General features: G+C 42.5%; 1 protein-coding gene across 3 annotated transcripts in view; it reads right to left on the bottom strand.

The window, feature by feature from the left end:
- Positions 1-16,358, bottom strand: part of PATL1 (PAT1 homolog 1, processing body mRNA decay factor) — a 107,070-nt gene that overhangs the window by 4,999 nt on the left and 85,713 nt on the right. For all 3 annotated transcript variants that reach the window (XM_062196077.1, XM_062196078.1, XM_062196079.1), the window contains 3 exons: positions 3,314-3,417; positions 2,299-2,394; positions 1,117-1,298 (listed from right to left, as the gene is read on the bottom strand). In XM_062196077.1, coding sequence (XP_062052061.1) covers positions 1,117-1,298; positions 2,299-2,394; positions 3,314-3,417 — 382 coding nt within the window. The remainder of the gene's footprint in view (positions 1-1,116; positions 1,299-2,298; positions 2,395-3,313; positions 3,418-16,358) is intronic.

Here is a 16,358-nt window from a genome sequence, read left to right as displayed (position 1 = left end):
GGCCACTTGGGGGGTGAACCAAAGGAAAAGTAAGACCTTTCTCTCTGTCTCTCTCTCTCACTGTCTAACTCTGCCTATCACAAAAATAAAAACAAACAAACAAAAAAAGATTATATCAGGTTGTTCTACAAATACAAAGAATCTAGGATCACACCAGACAACTCGAATTGAGACAGCCAAACTGGATCACTCCCCATCCGCTTGCCACCATCACTGAGTCAATAATATTTTGGGATCTGTATTGCTCTCAGTGGATTTGCATACACTCATTGGGGAGAATGAAACATTCTAGTAAATGAAAAGTCCTCATTCCTCCTTCCTTCCTTTGCTTTCTCCAACTTCTTTCTGGGATAACCTTGGCTAATACTACAGACTGAATGTATTAGAAAATGACAGGAGATAAATGACCTCTGCATGTGTCTCAGCGACTTTTCAATTACTGCTAAATTAAAAGGTGGAAGGTACCTCTCTCCTTTAGCTGCTTTTGAATACTATTGCTCTGAACTCTAAAAAGGTATCTTTCTGGGGGCCAGCACTGTGGCACAGCGGGTAAAGCTGCTGCCTACAGTGCTGACATCCCATATGGACGCCGGTTCGAGTCCCGGCTGTTCCCTTTCCCATCCAGCTCTCTGCTATGGCCTGGGAAAGCAGTAGAATATGGCCCAAGTCCCTGGGCCCCTGCACCTGCATGGGAGACCCGGAGGAAGCTCCTGGTTCCTGGCTTCGGATCGGCGCAGTTCTGGCCATTGTGGCCAATTGGGGAGTGAACCAGTGGATGGAAGACCTCTTTCTCTCTGCCTCTCCTCTCTCTGTGTAACTCTGACTTTCAAATAAATAAATAAACTTTTTTAAAAAAAGGTATCTTTCTGAATGACAATCCCAAATGACTTTTAGAAAGCATGATATTTCTTGGCAGAAATGGTTTGATTACCTTGAACTTTGTTCTGACAAGGCTGTTAAATGATACAAGGACAGCTTTCTGGTAATCTTTCCAAAGGTTCTGATTTCCCTTGTTCACTCCTTCACACAAGTGGGAAGGCAGGTAAGAAATCCTTCAATACTGCTCCACTGTCAAGGTCAAAATAGTATCTGGGCAGCACACACACTGATACTCACGGCAAAGGATTCCTTTTCCATAGCATGACCCTGCTTTCCTCTGCTTCGTGGCCTCTCTGTCGAGCATCACCTCCATTTTCCCCAGAGACTGGCTGTACTTTGAAACAATCCATTTTCTCATCCCATGTCCCCAGAAGAGCAAAATGAACTTTCCCCGATGGATCTGTCACCTCTCCTGTCACCTGCAAGGTGGAGAATAGGGCTTTGGAGAATAGCATCCACTGTGGTGTAGCTTATCTCACTGTTCTGGAAACCAATTCCTAGGTAAATAGTGGCCAAATAACAGATACTACTTGCAATAATTGAGCTATGACTTGAAGGTTTATCACTTTCTTGTTGAACAGGGATTTTTAATGCAATGATGAAAGTGGGAAAGGCATCTGACACTCAGAACTCATTTTCTTTTCTCCAGAAATCATAGAGATCACAGATTTAAATCCTCAGGTATTCTTTACCGTCTCATAGAAAGTAATGCCACAGTCCCACTGTAGTGGTAACACACAACTCTTCCTTGAATTCCACAAGGGTCAAACTGTTCACACCTTCTTTCTGCAATGCTTTTATTAGTATTTCCTCTGTTTCCCATCTTCAACCTCTCATTGCTTTTAAATTTTACTTCCTCATTTGTCTTTCCAGAAAATAAAGCAATTGGTTTATTAACGTAATACTTTCCAATTTCTTGTTTTCTCCTTTACCTATATTTTTTGGGATCACTTTATTTAGGATATATTGTATAGGATGCACACACATACATATTGACTCTGAAGGATCAGGTTTTTCTAAGAGAAACACACGGGGTCAGCACCGTGGCTCACTTGGTTAATCTTCCACCTGCGGTGCTGGCATCCCATATGGGCACCGGGTTCTGGTCCCGGTTGCTCCTCTTCCGGTCCAGCTCTCTGCTGTGACCCGGGAGGGCAGTGGAGGATGGCCCAGGTGCTGGGGTCCCTATGCCCACACAGGAGACTGGGAGGGGGCACCTGGCTCCTGGCTTCGGATCGGCACAGCGCGCCGGCCATGGCAGCCATTTTGGGGGATGGACCAGCGGAGAGAAGTCCTTTCTCTCTGTCTCTCTCTCACTGTCTAACTCTGCCTGTCAAAAAATAAAAAATAAAAATAAAATAATAAAAAAAAGAGAAACACACGCTAAGTGGAAAACATTTAAATTCCAACTTCCCTTACCTTTCTTGCTACATCCCGAGAGAAGTAGCTATAGGGAACAAATTTAAGATTACATTTGTCTCCTGTCTTGTGATTCACAATATCAATTTCACCAGACTGTAAAAATGAAAAGAAGCATGGATTAATTTTATTAAGACTGGATGACTTGACTATGTGCCAAATCACCTGCCTCATAAATCTTTACTTTTCAATCTTATCTTCTAGCATTCCCTTGCTTAAGATTCAGGTATTAGTCAACCTTGGGGATGCTATGAAATCCCTTTGTAACTCCAATATCAAAAAGATCAAGACCAAATGATATTTTCTTTCATTTTGAATTGTGTGGTGGTATGATTAGCCCTTTAGTGCATAAACTGAAATTCACAAAATAACTGACCTATCCAAACCAATCCCTTGCTAGTACTCTTAACTCTCTTATTTAAATTACTCAGTTTCAAACTTACAGTCAGCTTTTCTACAACTAGCTTATTTCATTTTTCTATCTTTTAAATCCCAAACCAATCTTTACGACTCCCAGAAGACAATACTAGTATTCCCTCTTTTCTAAGTTTACTGTAACCACTGACTAGATATAATTTTAGCACATCTCTTATACTAGTCTGTTTTTTGCACACTTTTCATCCTAGATATGTTTGTTATATATCTTCAACAACACAGAAACTCCTTAAGGGATGTCTTGTCTAAGTATCCACAGAATCTATCTCACTGCCTAGCAAAAAATGTTTAATGAATAGTAAGAGGATTAAAAGTGGGGGCTATGTTTATTATTTTCTTATATACCTCATAATGCACAGCACAGTCCTAGCAGGGTAGTCCCTGATGGATGTTATAAATTGAGTCATTCATAAACAATGATTTGTGGTACAGAAACTTGTAGAGGAGGTACTGGGGTGAACTCCCTGAAACCGATGAACCAGTAACAACATCCTGGGCAGATCACATGTGTTAATTACTGCAAAGGTGTACCTAGGGGTGTTCTTCTGAACTTCAAGAGCACACTGGTACCTCTGCTCACCTGATCTATCCACAACTTGCCCACAATGATGTTGTGCACAGTTGTGGTAACCTTTTTCCAAGTGTAGTGGTGCCCAGTTGCATGGAAAATACAATGAATGGTACCTGGAAGCAAAAAGAGGTGTATAAACATCAGAAAAGATGACAGCTTAATTTCCCTCTATTTCTTACTTTCAAAAAGTGAATAGAGTAAGGGCTCTGGAATCAGGAAGAATGGATTCCATCTTGGCTCTACCATTTATCTGATGTGTGACCCTCTGTTGTATAATAAAAAGTTTGTGAGTCTTGGTCCATGGTTCCTGGAAGAGAACCTTTAAACCTTGGTAACTTCCCAAGTGATAGGAGTGTCTTTTTGTTATTCACGGAGAGTTCATGCCGATGAGGTGACTCATGGGCACCAGACAGCTAATGTTAATGAGATAACTCAGGATGGGGACAAGCCAAGCCAGAAACATCAACCATGTGACTACGGAGTTGGGGCGCTGGATCATCTGCAATGGGTCCAACTTCCTGACCCCAGAGAGGGAAATGGACGGGACACTGAATTCAGTCACAGACACTCAAATATATATATATTTGATATATCTATCTATCAGATTTGATCTATCTATCTATCTTATATAAGTCTTATATAAGCTTTCATAACAAGGCTCCAATAAAATCTCTGGACATCAAAACTTGATGGAGTGTCTTGGCTGGTGAATGCATCAAGGTGCCAGGAGGGTGACAGTCCTGATTGGACAGGGAGACAGCACAGAAGCCCTGTGCTCAGGACCTTCCCAGACTTCACCTTATGGGTCACTGACTATGGCTGTTTTGTGCTGTGAGTGATAAAACTGTAATGTTAAGTACAGAACTTCCCAGAGTTCTAGGAGGTGTTCTAATAAATTATAGAACCTGAGAGAGTTGTGGGGCCCCCTGAATTTCTGGCCTGTCAGAAGTGTGGGTGGTCCGGGGACCCCCATCCTTGTGGCAGGTAACCAAAACAACGGCAATCTTGAATGTGCACGAAATCTGAGTGGAGTCAGAACCACATTACAGTAATGAAACCTGAATGCTTTAACTTCCCCATGCTTCAGTTTTATCATGTGTTGACTTCAGATAATCACATTTTATTTTTCAGTAAATGTTTATTTGCCAAATAAAATGCTTAAAATTTAATAGGTGCTCAGTAGATACAGTTGATTCCTATTCCTGTGAGTTGGTCACAAGTGAAAGCCAAACTAAAATCAGTGTTTTGAAAAAAGAACTGAGGATTCAAAATAATCAAAAAAGTTTAGAAAGATACATTAAGTATGAATAATTCAGCCAATTCCAGTAAGAATATAATTCTAAGCTCACTCTATAACCACTACTGAAGAGAACACAATGATAATAATAACAGTATCTCTGCTGAGAGCACTTGGCATTTACCAGGCACTGTACCACATTCTCCTCATGTATTTTCTTTTAACCATCCCAAATATCTTCAAAATATTTGCCTAACCTTAATGTATCTCATTCTCTGAGATCAATATTACCCTGATACCAAAATCAAAGACACTATGAGGGGAGAAAAACGAAAAACAAAAAACAACTACAGACCAGTATCCTTTATCAGCAGTGAAGTAAAAATCCTCAACAAAATACTAGGAAGCCAAATTAAGCAGCATATGGCCAAACAGGATTTATGGAACGCAAGAATGGTTCAATATAAAACTGATCAAAGCATTATACCACATTAACAGAATAAAGGAAAAACACACACATGGTCATCACAATTGATACAGAAAAATCATTCAACAAAATTGATCAGTTTTTCATGATTAAAAATACTCAACAAACTAGAAATAGAAGAAAAGTACTTCAACAAAGTAAAAGTTATATAAGGAAATCCCTCCCTGACCGCTCTGGGACCAGTGCTGTGGCACAACAGGTAAAGCCACTATGCGCTGGCATCCCACATGAGCACTGGTTCAAATCCCAGCCGCTCCACTTCCTATCCAGCTCTCTGGTATGGTCTAGGAGAGCAATGGAAGATGGTCCAAGCACTTGGGCCCCTGCACCTGCGTTGGAGACCAGAAAGAAGCTCCTGGCTCCTGGCTTTGGATCAGTGCAGCTCCAGCCATTGTGGCCATCTAGGGAATGAACCAGCAGATGGAAGACCTCTCTCTCTCTCTCTCTCTGCCTTTCAAATAAATAAATCTTTTCCAAAAAGAAGGAAAAAAAAAAAAAAAGAAAATTCCCATAGCAAATATCAGAATCAATAACGACAGATTTCCCTCTAAGATTGGGAAAAATGCAAGGACACCTACTTTAACCACTCCTATTCAACAAATACTAGAAGGTTTTAGTCAGAACAATTAGGTAAGAAAAAGAAAGAAAAGAAATCCAAAAGGAAAGGAGGTAAAATTATCTCTGTTCACAAATATGATTTCATATTCAGAAACACTGAAGATCTATACATACAAACAAAAGTTAGAATGAATTAATCAAAATAGTAAGTTATAAACAATATGCAAAAATCAGTTGCATTTCTGTATACTAATAATGGATGCTCTGGGCTGGCGCTGCGGCTCAATAGGCTAATACTCCACCTGCGGCGCCAGCACCCTGGGTTCTGGTCCCGGTTGGGGCGCCGGATTCTGTCCCAGTTGCTCCTCTTCCAGTCCAGCTCTCTGCTGTGGCCCGGGAAGGCAGTGGAGGATGGCCCAAGTGCTTGGGCCCCTGCACCCTCATTGGAGACCAGGAGGAAGCACCTGGCTCCTGGCTTCGGATCAGCGCAGTGCGCCGGCCGTAGCAGCCATTTGGGGGTGAACTAAGGGAAGGAAGACTTTTCTCTCTGTCTCTCTCTCTCACTGTCTAACTCTGCCTGTCCAAAAAAAAAAAAAAAAAAAAAAATGGATGCTTAAGAACAATCCATTTACAATAGTGTTAAAAATAAAATACTTAAGAATTAACTAAACCAACGAGATGGAAACTACAAAACATTGCTAGAAGAAATTAGAGAAGACAAAAATAAATGAGAATACATCCCATGTCCATAGATTGGAAGACTTGAAATTGCTGAAATATCAACACCACCCAAAGGAATCTACAGATTCAGTGCAGTCTGTGTCTGGGGTGGGCATTTGGCACAGTGGTTAAGACACCTCTTGGAGTATCCCCATCCCCTAACAGAGCACCTGTGACAAATCGTGGCTCTATTCCTGATTCTAGTTTCCTGCTAATGTACACCTTGGAAGATAGCAGGTGATGGCTAAGGACTTGGTTTCCTGCCAGCCACATGAGAGACCCAGAGTAAGTTCTGGGTTCCTGTTCTTGGGCTAGAGCCCCAGCTGTTGCAGGCATCTGGGAATGAACCAGTCAATGGGAGCTCTCTCTCTCTGCCTTTCAAATAAATAAATAATTTTTAAAAAATGGGTAACCAATGATGCATTCTGCAGAAAAGAAAAACTTACCCTGAAATTCATATGGAAAATAAAGGGATCTCAAATAGCTAAAATAATGTTGAGACAGAACAAAGCTGGAGGACTCATACTTCTTGATTTCAAAGCTTACTAAAAGCTACAGTAATTAAAATAGTGTAAGAAGACAGGTATAAAGGCAGAGATATAAACCTATCCAAAAGAACAAACAGCCCAGAAACAAGCCCTTGAATACATACTCAAATGATTTTTTGTCAGAGAGTGCTAAGACTATTCAGTGTGTAAAGGACAATGTCTTCAACAGATGGTGCTGTGAAAACTGGATATCCACACACAAGAGAATAAAGTTAAAACTTTCCCTAGTATCACATACAAAAATTAACTTCAAATGAATCAAAGACCAAAAACTATAAAAGTTTTAGATGAACACACAGGCAAAAGCTTCACAATACTTGATTTGGCAATTATTTCTTGGATATAACACCAAAGACAAAGCAACAACATATGGACAAAATGAACTTATTAGATTGTTTGAAAATATTGTGCGGCAGAGGACCGTATCAACAGAGAAAAAGTCAATTCACAGAATGGGAAAACATATTTACAAATCTATATCTGATAAGGGGTTATATATACAGTATTCCTAAAACTCAACAACAAAAAACAAAACAATTCAAAACTGGGCAAAGATTAGAACAGACATTTCTCTAATACAGATGTACAAATGGTTATTGAGTAAGGGACACCATCACTAATTATTAGGGAAATACATGGCAAAACCAAAATGAGATACCACCTTCTACCCACTAGGATAGCTACCATCAAAAAACAAAACAAAATAAAACAAAAAAACCAAAAAATAACAAGTATTGGGAAGAATGTGGAGTAATTATACTTTATACCCTGTTAGTGGAAATGAATGATACAACCACTGCAGAAAACAGTATGGTGGTTCTTTAAGAAATTAAAAACATAACTGCCATGTGATCCAGCAATTCTCTGTATATATGCCCAAAAGAATGAAAGCAGAGTCTCAAGGAAATATTTGTACACTCATGTTCACAGTAGCATTTTCACAATAGCAGGGAAGCAACCCAAAGTGTCCACTGACAGATGAACAGATAGGCAAAATGCACTATATACATATAAAGGAATATTATTCAGCATTCAATAGGGATGGACCTTGAAAACATTACATTACATGAAATAAGCCAGTTACAAAAAGACAAATACTATATGATTCTACTTATATGAGGTACTTAGTTAAAAATCACAGAGACATAAAACACAATGGTGGTTTCCAGGTGCTGGAGTGAAGGAGAATAGGGAGTTGTTTAATGGGTACATAGTTTCAGTTTTCCAAGAGGAAAAGTTCTAGAAATGGATGGTGGTTTTTATGAATGTATTTAATACCACTGAACTATACATTTAAAATGGTTAAGATGCTAAATTTTGTTATATGCATTTTACTACAATAAAATAACCAGAAAAAGAAAAACCATACAGACCAGAAGGCAGCAGAATGACATATTAAAAAAAAAAAAAAAAAGCCTTTCAAAGCAACAGTTCTATAACTTAGAAAATAATCCCGCAAACATATGAGAACTTAACATTCCCAGATAAACAGTTGTACCTTATAAGAAATACTAAATGGGAGTCCTACAGACTAAAATGAAAGGGCATTAGACAGTAACTTAAATCCACATTAAGAAATAAAGAGACCCAGGTTAGGCATCCAGTGTAGCAGTTAAGAGCTACTCCAGATGCCTGCATCCTATTCTGAAGTGCCAGGCTTAGAGTTCCTGCTCTGCTTCCAATTCTAGTTTCCTTCTAATGTGTATTGTGGGAGACCACAGATGATGACTCAAACAGCTGGGTCCCTGCCACCTGTGTGGCAGACTCAAACTGAGTTTCCAACTCCTAGCTTTGGCCTGGCCCAGCTCTACCCATTGGCAAGCATATGGGGACTGAGTCAGAAGACAAGAGATACCGCTCACTCTCTCTCTTTCTCCATGATTTCTAAGATATTTAAAAATTTGAAAAACACGGGGCTGGTGCCATGGCTCACTTGGTTAATCCTCCACCTGCAGCACCAGCATTCCATATGGGTGCCGGGTTCTAGTCCCGGTTGCTCCTCTTATAGTCCAGCTCTCTCCTGTGGCCTGGGAAGGCAGTGGAGGGTGGCCCAAGTGCTTGGGCTCCTGCACCTGCATGGGAGACCAGGAGGAAGCACCTGGCTCCTGGCTTTGGATCGGCGTAGCTCTGGCCGTGGCGGCTATTTGGGAGGGTGAACCAATGGAAGGAAGACCTTTGTCTCTCTCTCTCTATCTAACTCTATCTGTCAAATAAAAAAAAACAAACTTGAAAAAGAGGGGCTGGTGTTGTGGCATAGTGGACCAAGCCTCCACCTGCAGTGCTAGCTTCCCATATTAGTGGGGGTTGGATCCCAGCTGGTTCTCTTCCAATCCAGCTGTCTGCTATGGCCTGAGAAAGCAGTGGAAGATGGCCCAAGTGTTTGGGCCTCCACACTCGTGGGGAGATCTGGAAGAAGCTCCTGGCTTTGGATCAGCCCAGTTCTGGCGGTTGCAACCTTCCGGGGAGTGAACCAGAGGATGGAAGACCTTTCTCTCTGTCTCTCCCTCTCTGTATGTAATTTTACCTCACAAATAAATAAATAAAATCTTATAAAAGATAAATTTGAAAACGAGACCAGTAAAAGTAGCTATAGTTAAACTACATAAGGACAATATAAATGTAATTCTTTTTTCCTCCTTTTTCTATGATTTAGAAGATAAAACAACTTTATGAAACTGTTTATCAGGGATCAACATTGTGGCACAGCTGGTTAAGCCATTGCTTGTGATGAGACTGCTTCCTTTTTACCTGCTGATGTGCCTGGGAAACCAGCAGAAGATGCAATCTTGGAAGACCAAGATGCAGTCCCTGGCTCCTGCTGTGGCCCTGCCTGGACCTGGTTGTTGAAGCCGTTTGGGGAATAAATTAGTCAACAGAAGCTCTCTCTCTGTCGCTCTACCTTTCAAATAAATAAAGCTAAAAATACTTATTGATCAGATAATGTTAAAAATATAATTTTGTATGAAAATAAAAACACAAAGTAGGGGAAAGCTAATGGATCCATAAAGGTGTAAAGTTTTTATATAGTACTCTAATATTGCATATTAGGATTCCTAGTCCCAGGACTGATATTTTAATCCTTACACAAAATTACTGTGTAATTCAATAAGATCTTTTTAAGTAAAGTTTCATCTTACCAGGAATTCAGCCATTATATAAATGATATCTAATCCATCAGGTGTAAGTAGGAAGCAGGGGGGCCAGCGCCGTGGCTCACTTGGTTAATCTTCCACCTGCGGCACCGGCACCCCATATGGGCACTGGGTTCTAGTCCTGGTTGCTCCTCTTCCAGTCCAGCTCTCTGCTGTGGCCCGGGAAGGCAGTGGAGGATGGCCCAAGTGCTTGGGCCCCTACCCCCGCATGGGAGACCAGGAGGAAGCACCTGGCTCCTGATCAGTGCAGCACTGGCCATAGTGGCCATTTGGGGAGTGAACCAACGGAAGGAAGACCTTTCTCTCTGTCTCTCTCTCTCATTGTCTGCAACTCTACCTAATAAATTAAAAAAAAAAAAAAAAAAAAAAAAAAAAAAAAAAAAAAGGAAGCAGGGAGGAGAGGTAAGAGAGGAGCTGCCAGGAAAACTACCCTCACATCATGGAGTTCTGATGTACCAAGAGCACCTGATGGTTAACATAGTGGGTTTACAAAATCATTTAAGAGAGAGAACTTTCTTTAAAAAATGCATTCAAATAAAAATAGGAGTAATACAGAAGATGGCAGAAGAGGGAGGGAGCTTACTGCTCTAGTCTAGGGGAGGATAATCAAAAGATGTGGAGAGGGTACAATCTCAGGGAAGGGTTTGGGAGAAAACGGCAGAGAATGGGGAGACCTATGTGGAGGGTATGGACAGGGACAGCTTGGGACCCCAGCAGCTGAGAGCCACTGCACCAGCCTTGGAGTGTGGTGAGACCAGACTGCAGCACCCAAGCCACTGGTGATAAAGCTGAAGGAAGAGCCTAGTGTGGGCCCAGCTTGGAGCCCTGTAGTGGACAGGATACCTGCCAACCTAGAGGAAAAAAAAGGGGGTACATTTTTCTCCCCAACCACCCTGCACTTGCATCCCTATCTAGCATAAAGAGGGCAGGCACCATTTTGGACATATGTAACAGCTGCGCTAGCTCATGTCTGGGTGCTCAGCAGGAGATGCCCGAGTCAGGCTGGGAGAAGTGGCAGGGGGTTGGGTGCTCGTGACTTTGGGAGCCTTCTGTACTAGGACTGTGTAAACACTGTGGCCCTGTGGGAGGGGGCAGGGTGTGGCTGGGACTTTTGGCTGTCACTGTGGGTGGCTCCACATGTTTGGGGCTCCCTGATTCCCTGGTGAGAGTCATCACTGCAGGATTCGTGTTCACACTGAGGACTGCACGGATCCTTTGTGTGGTTCTTGTAGCAGTCGTTACTTATCAGTAGCCATCTTAAAGATAAATGGTCTCGGGGCTGGTGCTGTGGCGCAGTGGGTTATAGCTACTTGACCTGAAGCGCCAGCATCCCATATGTGCACTGGTTCTAGTCCCAGCTGCTCCTCTTCTGATCCAGCTCTCTGCTATGGCCTGGAAACGCAGTAGAAGATGGCCCAAATCCTTGGGCCCCTGCACCCGCATGGGAGACCCGGAACAGACTCCTGGCTCCTGGCTTCAGGTCGGCACAGCTCCAGCCATTGTGGCCATCTGGGGAGTGAACCAGCAGATGGAAAACCTCTCTCTCTGTCTCCACCTCTCTCTGTAACTCTGTCTTTCAAATAAATAAAATAAATCTATAGGCCGGCATTGTGGCTTAACAGGCTAATCCTCTGCCTTGCGGCGCCGGCACACCAGGTTCTAGTCCTGGTTGGGGCGCCAGATTCTATCCTGGTTGCCCCTCTTCTAGGCCAGCTCTCTGCTGTGGCCTGGGAAGGCAGTGGAGGATGGCCCAAGTCCTTGGGCCCTGCACCCCATGGGAGACCAGGAGAAGCACCTGGCTCCTGGCTTTGGATCAGTGAGATGCGCCGGCCGCAGCGGCCATTGGAGGGTGAACCAATGGCAAAAAGGAAGACCTTTCTCTCTGTCTCTCTCTCACTATCCACTCTGCCTGTCAAAAAATAAATAAATAAATCTATATATAAAAAAAAAGGTAAATGGTCTTAATTCTCCAGTTAAAAGACACAGACTGGCTAAATGGATTAAAAAACAAAACCCATCTATCTGCTGATACAAGAAACACATCTGACAAACAAAGATGCATGCAGACTGAACATGAAAGGATGGAAAAAGATATTCTATGCTAACAGAAACCAAAAAAGAGCTGGTACAGCCATCCTAATATCAGACAAAATAGACTTTAATACAAAATCTGTTAAAAGAGACAAAGAAGGGCACTATGTAATAATTAAGGGACCAATTCAACAGGAAGATATGACTATTGTAAACAAAATAGAAACCCAAAACCAGCAAAGCAAAACACTGGTTTTTTGAAAAAATAAACAAAATTGACACATCATTGGCCCAATCAACCAAAAAAAAGGAAGAAGACCCAAATCAATAAAAATAGAGATGAAAAAAGGAAATGTAACAACAGACACCACAGAGATAAAAAGAATCATCAGAAATTACTACAAAGAGCTATATGTTAACAAATGGGTAAATCTAGAAGATATAGATAAATTCTTGGACATATAAAACATACCTAAACTAAGCCATGAACACACTGAAAACCTAAACAGACCAATAACCAAGATGGAAACTGAATCAGTAATAAAGACCCTCCCAGCAAAGAAAAGCCCAAGACCAATGGCTTCACTGCTGAAATCTACCAAACATTTAAAGAACTAACTCCAACTCTTCTCAAACTATCAAAATAACTGAAAGGGATGGAATCCTCCCAAACACCTTCTATGAATCCAGTATCACCTTAATCCCTAAAGCTGAAAAAGATCCAACAGAGAAAGAGAACTATAGACCAATTTCCCTGATGAACATAGATGCAAAAATCCTCAACAAAATTCTGGCCAACTGAATTTAACAACACATCAGAAAGATCATTCATCCAGACCAACTGGGATTTATGCAGGGATGGTACAACATTTGCAAATCAATCAATGTGATATATTACATTAACAAATTGAAGAACAAAAACCAAATTATTATCTCAATAGATAAAGAGAAAGCATTTGATAAAACATAACACCTTTTCATGATGAAAACTTCAACCAAATTGCATACAGAAGGAACATTCGTCAACAATCAAGGCAATTTATGACAAATCCATGGCCAGCAAGCTATCGAATGGGGAAAAGTTGGAAGCATTCCCACTGAGAACCAGAACCAGACAACGGTGCTATTCAATATAAACCTAGAAGTTTAAGCCTGAGCCATTAGGCAAGAAAAAGAAATCGAAGGGATACAAATTGGGAAGGAGGAAATCAAACCATCGCTATTTGCAGATGACATGATTCTATACATAGGGGATCCAAAAGACTTCACCAAGAGACTACTGGAACTTATAGAAGAGTTTGGTAAAGTGGCAGGATATAAAATCAACACACAAAAATCAACAGCCTTCGTATTTGTATGCACAGACAATGCCCAGCTGAGAAAGAACTTCTAAGATCAACCCCATTCAAAATAGCTATTAAAAAAAACCAAATACTTTTGGAATAAATTTAATCAAGGACACCAAAGATCTCTACGATGAGTATTACAAAACATTAAAAAAAAAGAAGATACCAAAAAAATGGAAAAATCTTCTATGTTCATGGATTGGAAGAATCAATATCAAAATGTCCATACTACCAAAAGTAATTTACAGATTCAATGTAATCCTAATCAAAATACAAAGGACATTCTTCACAAATATGGAAAAAATGATGCTGAAATTCATATGGAATATGAATATTAAAGCAATCTTAAACAACAAAAACAATGCCAGAGGTATCCCAACACCAGATTTCAAAACATACTACATTTCCCACCAGCCACTTGGGCGATCTCGGGTGCCTTGCTGAAGACACAGCCAAGCTCCCAACTGTTCCAGAGTGGTCAAGTGCTCCCCTCTGCTACACCTGCTCCAGCTGCACCCCCCACCTCCCAGCAAGAGCTTCAGGCCAAAATACTCAGGCTCTTCAGTAGTGGCACGGTCACGGCCAATAGCAGCTCTGCATCCCCCGTGGTTGCTGCCGGAAGCACCCAGAACCAGAATTTTCCCACAGCAAGGAACAGCCAGCCTCAACAAAGATCACAGACCTCTGGCAATCAGCTTCCGAACACTTTGGGACAGGCAGGATCTGCTCAGAACACGGGCCCTAGGTTTGGGGCTCCCTCCCAAGGACTCTCTGGACAGCCCTCCAGTCGCCTGGCACCTGTGAGCAACATGGCTAGCCACAGGCCTGTGACTTCCACAGGTATCAGCTTTGACAATCTAAGTGTACAGAAAGCTCTGGACACCCTGATCCAGAGTGGCCCTGCTCTCTCCCACCTGGTTAACCAGACCACGGTACAGGTGGGAGAGCCCCAGGCCCCCATGGGATCTTACCAGAGGCATTACTGATGTCCCCAGGGCCCCTGGCCTCCTCCCAGCTACTGTGTTCTAAATGGAGTTGCTTAGAGGACGTCCTTTGAATGCTCCAGGTCTACATCCACTGTCATGCGTTTCTGCCACCTGCTCTCTTCTGCCCAGAGCTGTATTACTTATTCCCTACTAAGTTTATAATGCACCTGGAGATGTACCTTCCTTGTTTTTGTTTTTTTATAGAAGACAAATATCTCTGGAGTTTTGGGGACATTACAGGTGTCCAGGCTCAGTGTATGTTTGAGGGAGCTTCTCTGGGTCCTCTCTGCTGGACTTGTGGGAGGAAAGGAAGAAGAAGGCAAGCCTCAGCTAGCAGAGTTGGGACTGGCATGGGTCATGGTGGTAGCTGCCACCATTGTTCATTTTGAACTCACCAAGGCTTCCATGCATGTCGACAAGGGCTTGAGCTTCTACCTAGGGTCGCAAAGAAGCACAGTGCCCTTGACAGGCTCTGTGTCCTCGTGCCCTCCCCCGACATGGGGGCAGGGCTGCCTTGGGATTCCTAAGTCAGCTGCTCTGCGGTGTGGAAGCATGGCCAAGGCAGCTACAAAAGAAGAAAGTTCTCTGCCCTAGTCAGGGTGGTGGTTTTTTGTTTTTGGCTCCCCACCCCCCATTTTGCTGGAGGATCTCTAATGGACTGAACAGCTCCAGTCACCAGCAGTTTGACACAAACTGTGAATCTGGGCCCCCATGCTTCCCCCTTCACAGTTCTGTCTGCACCCCTCTCTAGCAGCACCGTCCTGGAGCTGGCTCTGAGGAGGAGCTCAGCTCTGGCAGTGGACACCCATCCTTTCAATGACTGGTTTTCAGTATTTGGCTCAAAGACCCCGCCTCTTATTCTCCTCCAGACCCGGGTTCTGTTTTCTGAGCAGCAGGAGCTGGGGAACAGTTCGATGTCAGACTTCTGACGGCTGGACATGTTCTGATAGGGGTGGCAATTCAAAACTTTGGAGCTGGAATAAAATTGCTGCAGGGAGGGCTTCTGGCTGCTGCTCTGAGTTGAGCCAGAGGAAAGCTGCCCTCTCCTTAGGGTTGTGCTCAGTAAAGCCCCGTGGGGCAGCCTCAAGGGGCCCCTGGCAGGGGTGAGGGAGCCACTGTGGCTTTGGCTGAGCTCCTGCCAGTGACCAAGAAATGGTTTCAAAACTCAAGGTCCCTCAAATGGCAGCATTTTATGTTCTGAACTGTTTATGTTATATAGTGTATTTTTTTCCTCTTTAAAATCCTTGTGTCAGTAAGATGAAATGATTACTTTTTAATTAAAATGAAAAAGTAAAAAAAAAAAAAAGACATACTACAGAGCAGTTATAATCAAAACAGCCTAGCACTGGCACAAAACAGATGAATAAACCAATGGAACAGAACAGCAACATTGGAGCCGGCGCTGTGTGTCAAGTCACCACCTACAGTGCCAGCATCCAATATGGGAACCGGTTCGAATTCTGGCTGCTCCACTTCTAATCCAGCTCTCTGCTATGGCCTGGGAATGCAGCACTACCATGTGGGAAGACCCGGAGGAAGTTCCTGGCTTTGGATCAGCGCAGTTCTGGCCATTTCAGCCAATGGGGGAGTGAACCAGCGGATGGAAGACCTCTCCCTCTGCCTCTCCTTTCTCTTAGTAACTCTAACTTTCAAATAAATATATAAATCTTTAAAAAAAAAAAAAAAAAGAACAGAAACACCTGAAATCAACCCACACATCTACAACCAAGTTATCCCTGACAAAGGTGCTAAAATCAATCCCTGGAGCAAGGACAGTCTCTTCAACAAATGGTGTTCGGAAAACTGGATCTCCACATGCAGAGGTATGAAGCAAGACCGCTATCTTCAAAATGGATTAAAGACCTAAATCTGTGAGCCGATACCATTGAATTAGGAGAGAATATTAGGGAAACCCTGCAAGACACTGCATAAGCAAAGACTTCTTGGAAAAGATCCCAGAGGCACAGGCAATCAAAGCCAAAATTGACA

The sequence above is a fragment of the Lepus europaeus genome, chromosome 7 (assembly GCF_033115175.1).
Source record: "Lepus europaeus isolate LE1 chromosome 7, mLepTim1.pri, whole genome shotgun sequence".
Lineage (NCBI taxonomy): Eukaryota > Metazoa > Chordata > Mammalia > Lagomorpha > Leporidae > Lepus > Lepus europaeus.
Note: the sequence above shows the minus strand (reverse complement) of the source record. Positions and strands in the feature narration are given on the sequence as shown.